General features: G+C 49.4%; 5 protein-coding genes across 5 annotated transcripts, besides 10 other annotated features; all 5 read right to left on the bottom strand.

Annotated features, from left to right (window-relative positions):
• Positions 1-533, bottom strand: Tc00.1047053504575.60 (surface protease GP63, putative; the record flags this gene model as incomplete). Its single annotated transcript, XM_800196.1, has 1 exon — positions 1-533. A coding segment is annotated over one exon (533 nt), but the record flags the coding sequence as incomplete, so codon positions are not given.
• Positions 1-7,749: a sequence feature (heterozygous, non-Esmeraldo-like haplotype).
• On the bottom strand, positions 1,386-1,970 carry Tc00.1047053504575.40 (adrenodoxin precursor, putative; the record flags this gene model as incomplete). The annotated part of the gene is made up of 1 exon (XM_800194.1): positions 1,386-1,970. The coding sequence occupies one exon, from the start codon at positions 1,968-1,970 to the stop codon at positions 1,386-1,388; it is 585 nt and encodes a 194-aa protein (XP_805287.1).
• Positions 2,936-2,969: a microsatellite.
• Positions 3,101-3,225: a microsatellite.
• Positions 3,264-3,286: a microsatellite.
• Positions 3,332-3,356: a microsatellite.
• Positions 3,536-3,616: a sequence feature (AT_rich).
• Positions 4,097-4,175: a sequence feature (T-rich).
• On the bottom strand, positions 4,431-6,158 carry Tc00.1047053504575.20 (uncharacterized protein; the record flags this gene model as incomplete). Its single annotated transcript, XM_800193.1, has 1 exon — positions 4,431-6,158. The coding sequence occupies one exon, from the start codon at positions 6,156-6,158 to the stop codon at positions 4,431-4,433; it is 1,728 nt and encodes a 575-aa protein (XP_805286.1).
• Positions 6,290-6,309: a microsatellite.
• Positions 6,791-6,845: a sequence feature (GA-rich).
• Tc00.1047053504575.15 (ubiquinol-cytochrome-C-reductase, putative) lies at positions 6,888-7,103 on the bottom strand (the record flags this gene model as incomplete). The annotated part of the gene is made up of 1 exon (XM_800195.1): positions 6,888-7,103. The coding sequence occupies one exon, from the start codon at positions 7,101-7,103 to the stop codon at positions 6,888-6,890; it is 216 nt and encodes a 71-aa protein (XP_805288.1).
• Positions 7,123-7,144: a sequence feature (AT_rich).
• On the bottom strand, positions 7,128-7,601 carry Tc00.1047053504575.10 (uncharacterized protein; the record flags this gene model as incomplete). Its single annotated transcript, XM_800192.1, has 1 exon — positions 7,128-7,601. One exon carries the CDS (start codon positions 7,599-7,601, stop codon positions 7,128-7,130), a length of 474 nt encoding a protein of 157 aa, XP_805285.1.

Below are 7,749 nucleotides of genomic sequence, written 5' to 3'. Positions count from 1 at the left end.
GTGGGTGCAGCGGCAGCGTACAGCAACATGTCCGCACCAACAACTCCCGACAAGTGGTGCGCGATGGGGACAGTAAACTCGCCGCAGACTCCCAGCTGAACCCTTGGCAACCTCAAGACGCCACTGACGGGCTGCACAAAAAGCCGCTCCGTGTGCAGCTTGACGGCCTCGGGAAGCATCCTGTTAACCATAATCTTCATCTTCTCTTTCGTGAGAACATCCTGCCGCCGGCACAAAACCCTGCCCCCAGTGAAATCCGATCGTACGTCTCCCCGCACCGTGCAGTACTTCCTTGTGTCCTTCAGGTCCTCCGCAAACACTTTAATCCGGATCGGCGCCCAGTCAGGGGTGGACACGGTGTACGCTTGCCAGGCGCCTGCTCTTCCCCGTGGGAGCTCCCGCACCACGGCGGTCTGCAGCTGGGACAAATTCAAGGCGACCCTGTCAAAGATGCAGCGGTGCTCCGCGAGGGCGCAGGGGCCACCGGCGAGCCAAAGGAGAAAAAGCAGCACGGTGGACACAAATCGACGCATGTCTCTGTTACTCGTTTATTCCAGCCTTGGACGTGTTCTTCTTTTCTGCGTCACCTGCGCGAGAGAAGGCGGGAGAGGAGAGTGTGCAGTAAGTGTGAGGGAGAAGCGGGGAGTACCGAGAGAGCAAGAGAAGGGGAGGCAGCCAGAGCCGCCCTCGGTGACGCTCGTCACAGACACAGCAGGGAGGTGTAAGCATGTAACAAAGAAACAAAAAAGACGGAGGCGCGGTCGGAGCGGATTCTTGTTGTGCCTCTCTTCCTCCTCTCACTCCACACTTTATTTTGTGACGTACCAAGGGAGTGAGGAGGCGTACATACGGCATCATGCTCTTTGGTTGCTGCTGAGCCGCTGTCATTCTCCAGGCTTCCAAAAGTGGTCTTTGCTAAGGGCTGTGGATGTGAAACGTAGATTTCTTCTGTTGGCATTGATTTTAGTGGCGTTTGTGAGGTGCTCCTGCTCTTCTCTTTGCTTTTTTGCGTCATGCATCTAAATATTTCTGGGTGACGAGAATGTAGAGAAAAGATGTCACGATGTTATCGTAAACAAAAATTAAAAGACCGGTTATGAAGCTTGTGGCCGGAGAATACGCTTTTCTCATGCAGCTTCAGCCCCACACTTGTAAGCCACTGATAAACGTTGAAAGCAAAATCCCCATCCATGTGTTTTGCCATGTTTACTTCTTGCACCGTAGTCACCATTGTGTTTATACGTGCAGCTCGTGTAGTGACAGTCAACACAACATCGTGCCTCACACCACACGGTGAAGTCCATTCTTATTTGTGCTTTCATGAAAAGCCACCCAAACACAAATAATAATGGAGTCGGACTGTTTGTGTCGTTGGAGAACATACCTCAGCTCATCTGGTTGCTTGTCTCTGGCGGCAACTTCACGGTAATACCATCGAGCGCGTCCGTAAGCTGAATTTGGCACGATAATCGTGATGTCTTTGTGACGGATGGCGCCAAGTCGAGCATGTCCACCTCGTCTTCTGAGGGCTCACTCAGCTTCTCAAAGTCCTCCTCGCGGAGTATCACGTGGCAGGTGCTGCAGGCACAAGTTCCATCACATGCGGCCTCAATGTCAAGTCTTCCCAAGTCGCGTATTGCCTCCATGAGGGTAATGCCCGTGGGAGCGGTGAGGGACACCGTTTTGCCCTCGGCTGACGTGGCGTGAACCCGCACTTTGCCCGGCGTCGCTGCCGTCCCCGCAACGTTGGCACATAAGCGCAGCTGACACCGGCTGAAAAACGCAGAATCGTGGAGAAGACACATCGATGACGAAGGCGTGAGACGACGCCATAAAAGTCGCTGCCGGCTCTTTTGTGCACAAAAGCCAATTGACATCGTGGCGGCACTCCCGCATAAAACAAAACAAAACAAAAAAGGGGAGAAAAGATTTTTAAAAAAATGAAGAAAAAAAATATGCGTTAATTTCATAGCGTCGCGCCGCTAAGGAAGGAGAACCATCCACAAACATACATATACACACAGTGAGAGAGAAAGGGACTGCAGTGATCCTCTGTTATTATTATTGTTATTGCAGGCTCCTTCCATAGCAAAAGTCCCAATTCTGTTGGTAACGCCTCTCATGCCCGTCCACTTCCCTCCCCGCTGCCGTCTCCAGTGTTGACTCGCCAACCGTCTTCTCATCTCGGCGGGTGTGCGTCCTTCACAAAAAACCAGCGACCATCAGAGGAGTCATGTCCCAATGCGTGGCCCCACATACCCGCGAGGTGCGTTAGGGGCACCCCTGCCAAGTACTCTATTCTTGCTGCTCCCAACATGCATGGGCGGGTCAACGGCGAGGTTCCCACAACTGCTTCCAGGCCTCCCTTTAAACCACTTCTCTCCATGCGGTTTCCCACCCATCGTGAGATGCGTGTGGCGTTCACTGGCCGCATACACCGTGCTCGTGAGTACACACCGACGGCTGTGCCAAAAGTCAATGGACAGAAAAGAAATAAACTCCACAAGGTCCAAACGGTTGCTGTGCGCACTAACTTCCCCTAGAAATTCGGCACAAAACCCCAAAAAGGGATAAGCGTGCATCAGAAAAAAAAATAATAACTAAAAAAGCGCCCTGCAGAGTAGTCCTCCTCCTTGAGCAGGTTGGTTGTGGCACCCCAACATCAACGATGATGCCCCATTCCTTCTGCCGTCCGCAATTCGCCTACTTTGTTACCAGACGGTAAGGAGTAAAGGAAGTGATAAAAGGAAAAAAGGAAAACCTGCACACAAGTCACACGCCAGTCAACATGCACACACGCAGAATAAATAATAAATAAAAGTCACTCCCAAGTTGCTGCCGAAAAAAAAAAAATGTGCCTTTCGTCGCGTCCATCTCTCACTGTACGTGGTGCGCCGACTGTTTTCTGTCTCATTGTTGGATGGTAATGAAGGAAAATAATAATAATAAATAATAAATAATAATAACAACACGCCCTTTCTTTCTTTCATTCCCCCCTCTCTTTACACACACGTGTGTGTGGCCACACGAAGGGAAAAGAAGGGCACCTCAATGAGCATCCACACAAATGGAAAAAAAGAGTGACAGAAGGAAGAGAGGAAAATAAAAGAAAAAAGAATCCACAAATAAGTCAAATAAATCAGCAAACTGATATAAATATATATAAAAAAGGATCCACACAAAAAATTAAACAAATAAACAAAAAAAAAAAAAGATAAAAAATGACATACCGGCAAACAAGTGGTCCAGAAATTCACTATAAATACGTATGTATGTATGTATGTATACACACCTACACGGGGACGCACACCGCACATGCATCCATGTTGATTATATACATATATATATATATATATGTGTGTGTGTGTGTGTACACAACAACACATCAAATAAAATAAAAAAAGAAAGTGAAGAGGAGGGGTGCGTGTGCGTGTGTGAGTCCTTGTGTATTTGAATTTGTTGCAGGCACGCACAGTCGTAAAAAAAAAAACAAAAAACCATCAACATTCACTTCACAATAAAAATAATTGCTTTCTTTTTTTTTATTTAATATATTCACTTATTTGAATTCCTTTTTATTTTTACTTTTTTGTTTTATATAAAAATAAGAAAAAAAGAGAGGAGGAGACGTGTGCGGAGGAGTTTATTTTGCGGCGAGAGATGAAATGTGGTGCTGGGGTTTAACGTGTGCGGAGGAGTCCCTCCTTCTCTTTTTTTCTCCCTAATATTTCTGTCCTCCTCCTCCTCCGCCCTCCCCACTTATTTGTGGCAGGAATAAACTCAAATGGCACCCCCGTTCCTCCTCCACACAATCCCCCTATTCTCCACTTCACCCCGTCATTCTTCCTTTTTGATTCCCCCCCCTTCTTTTGGCGGAGTGTTGGCCGCCAGAACATAATGGCCGTTAAAAAAAAAGAGAGAGAGAGAGAGCGCCCCTCACGCTGCAATGCCTCGTGCCATGCCAGCGGTGTTGGTTGGCAAAGTCGCGGGCAACCCCACATGCTTCTTCCACCTCCATCCTCCTCTCTGTATGAGACAAGGCAAACATGTGGACATGCAGTCACTTGGCACAACAATACGGCAACAACCCCCCACGCAAAAACACAAACACAAAAAAATACATAAATAAATCAAAGAGAAAAGCATAAAAAAAAGTACAAAAAACAACAACAACACTTAAGCGTGCTTCCTTGCATGTGCGGAAGGGAATAAGTAATTAAATAATTCATAAAAAAATTTACACTTCGCTGGGGCCTCTTGTATCTTTTTTTCTTCTTCTCTTTTCCCATAATGGTACCTACTGGCTGTCGCCTTCCCTATTTGCTTTATATATGTATTGCTTTTTTTTGCTTCAACTCCTTTTTTTGTTTATTATGACTTCTTTCCCCTCCTCCTCCTCTCATTTTTTTTTTCTGCGCAGAGGCACGTCGTCAACTTGACGGCTTGGCAATACCCATTGCGGCAAAACTGGCATTCACGAGTTCGTCCACTTTACCTTCCAGGCCAAATTTCTTCTCCCTTCCGGTGTTTGACACCTTCAGCGAAGTGTCGGGGCAAATGTACTGGGCGCCCGGCTCCTGGTAGACCACTTCCTCCGAGCCCTGCGTGGGGTTGCGGCTGAAGTTGTCCGGCCGTATCTTCGGTGCCTCCATAGACGCATTTAACCGCTCGCGGCGATGACCGAGCAGCTTGTCAAGCGGCATGCCAACAATCTCGTCGTGTGAGCGCGATCGCTCCACCTCCATTTGATGCCGTACGGATTTCATGTCAGCGCCGGAGAGAATTGTTTGACCGCCGGTGCCCTCCAACGGGATGGCCGCAACGTCGTCATGTGACCGCGCATTTTGCTCCCGCAGGACCTCCCGCCACACCCTCGCCAGATGCACCTTCGGGATGAGGCAGCTGAAGGAGTGGTCAAATCCATCGAGGGGCGAGAACTTGAAGCGGCGCGTCTTCTCCTTTGTGTTGAAGTACTCGCGCACGCTGCTGGCCCAGTCCGCATCCAAAAACTCCGTCGCGCGGCGGATGCCGTTGGATGCAAAGCACGCCTCCCGAAGAATGGAGCACACGTTAAGAACCACCTTTTTTCCGGAGAAGTTCGAGATGGCGACGGGGCCATACACTGGTGGCTTGGGAATAAAGAGCACGTCCGGTGATGGATCGTCCGTGAGAAATGCAAAAAAGGGACGTTTCGCAGCGGTGTTATATTCAAAAGTATTTACATTATAAAGATGAATCCACCGCGGAATCGTTCCATTTTCACGCATCACCAATACCATGTCGTGAGTGATGCAGAGATATGCGTTTGGCAGCCACACTTCTGCGTTCCCTTCGTGATCATGGCCCACAAGATCCCCACGAATAAAAACATAAAAGACGGAATTCTCCAGTTCCATAAATGTGTGCCAAAGATGCATGGGAATGTGCCCAAAAGGGATGCCATTGCGTGGGTCGTATGGCGGGAGGCCACGGTAGGGGCGTATGGTCAGTCGGTCAAAGCCAAGCACCATTTGCACGATATACCACACCTGCCGGAAGTCCTCCTCGTTACAGCAGCGTATTGTGGCAACGATGTGCCGCTCCTTCGCCGAGGTACTGCGCGGGGACTGGATTGTACGCACCTGATCTGTTTCACTCAAAGCCGACTGGGAGCTTACTGAGATGGCTGAGGCTGTCGCACGCAGCCCTTGATTGCGGCTGAGTGTTGAGAACTGGTCTCGCAGCAATTCGTACAGTTGGCACAGACGGAACGGGTCTCGGTTCGCCGGTTCCAGAGTTGCTCCCTGCAACCCATCGCCCTCCGAGGCCGCAGGGATCAGCAGCGGCTCCGCCGGTGGCTCATCACTCGCCAAGGCACGCGTCCTGCCGTGTAGCTCCAGCGTAAAGAAGTCCGTTTCCTTCAGGTGCGGGTCGTCCAGGTGGAACTCGTGCACAGTGGACACGACCACCAGCTTGGTGACCTTAAACTTCTTCTTCCACGGCGGTGCGGTTGGGCTCCCTGTCGGCCAATGCGTCTCGGTGACACTGTTGGGGCTGCGATTGACACACTTCTCACGCTCCGTGTAGTACATGTGGCGCCGCTGTGAGTCGAAGGCGAAGAGACGCATCGACCAGCCCTCAAAGTAAGTGCCCTGCTTCTCCGCCCGGAAGTAATACATGATTCGTAGACACGCAATTTAATGTCGTTCCTCTCGTAATCGATAGGGAGGGGAAAAAATGGGAGAGTCCTCAGGTCCCACAGGATGAATTCTTCTTGGCACGCGAAGAGCGAACGCGATGACCGCCGCCCTTATTATTATTATTATTATTTCTACCACTTCCCTCTCTCTCTCACACACTCTTTCTCTCCTCTATGGCTCTCACGCACTCGGACGTTCTTTACATTCAGGAAGTCAGGCAGGCAGAAAGGAAGGAGAGAGAACAGTATCAGCAGTGAGAGAAAAAGAAAAAGGACAATTAGTCGCAAAAAAAAAAAATAGAATTTGCCTCCCCTCCCATAACGTCACACATCCACACGGGCGGAGAAGTGTGCACGCTAAAGACCACCATGTAAACAAAAATAGAGAGAAAGAGAGAGGGAGACATACAACCACACATACATACATACAACCAGACAGAAAAGGTAAAAGGAAGAAAAGAAAATAAAAAAAGACGATTGCAACTCGTCATTACATCTATTCACCTCCTGTTGATTTCATTCGCCTCCCTATTTTTTTATATTTCCCTACAAAATGCAAATACACAAACAAACACATATGTGCCATGTCAACCCTTTGCAGTTTCAGTTCCATCCCTCTCCTTCTCACTTTCTCTCCCTCCCTCCCTCTCTCTCTCTTTATCTTTCTATTCCCAATACACATACATGCATTGGACGCAAAATCAATCCTTTACTTAAGTGTCGGCCATAACTTCGGGTCCACGCATACATCTACACAGTGAATAATGTCAAAGTAGTGATGGTAACAGTGTGGCTCCTTCTCTGGAGGGACACTTTTGATGCGCTCCAGGCACCCATTATAGGCAAGTACCTTGTGGTTACAGTCATTCGCAAGGCATTCCTTTTCAAGTTCAAGTTTAATGTCCTGCGGATCCTCAGCCGACATTACACCTCCTGTTAGTGGGTTTAATTATAATATATTTTTTTCCCCACCACACACCACCACCTCTCTTTTCTGTCGTTTGCAATTGTACAGGCGAGAGAAGAGTGCATCCATGGCACCCATGCGATTCATTTCATTCCTTTTGTTGTTTCTGTTGTTGACGTTCTTCAGTTGGTACTTCCGGCGCTTGGCGGCCAGTGCGAGCCCAGGGAGTTGGTTCTCCTCCTCCCCGCCAATCCTGCTGTCGCCGCTAACAAACATGAAGGGCAACTGATGCGGATCAACGAGGACGCCGGAGCTGCGCAGCTCCTCCGCGTTAACACCGGTGGGAAAGGGGTGGTTGAAGAAGACGCAGTCCAAAAACATCCCTTCGTTCGTGAAGCACACGGCGCTGAGGTCCAGGTCGACAGGGTCCGCGCCAATGAAGTCCCACCGCAGTCCCGCCGAAACGGCAATGTTGTTTGGAATGCGGAACACCTTCTGCCGCAGGTCAAAAGCCATGTTTCAACTCTCTCTCTCTCTCTATTTCTCGTTCTGTATTCTAACTCTCAGACGCACCGCTAAACGTTCCAGACGGCGTGGAGTTCTCTACACCCTTCAAAGGACCTCCAATGCGTCCCTGTTGACACCCACCGCCCCTCCCTCCTGC

This window comes from Trypanosoma cruzi (genome assembly GCF_000209065.1).
Source record: "Trypanosoma cruzi strain CL Brener chromosome Unknown tcruzi_1047053504575, whole genome shotgun sequence".
Classification (NCBI taxonomy): Eukaryota; Euglenozoa; class Kinetoplastea; order Trypanosomatida; family Trypanosomatidae; genus Trypanosoma; species Trypanosoma cruzi.
The sequence above is the reverse complement of the archived record's forward strand: the minus strand, read 5'-3'. Positions and strand labels throughout refer to the sequence as shown.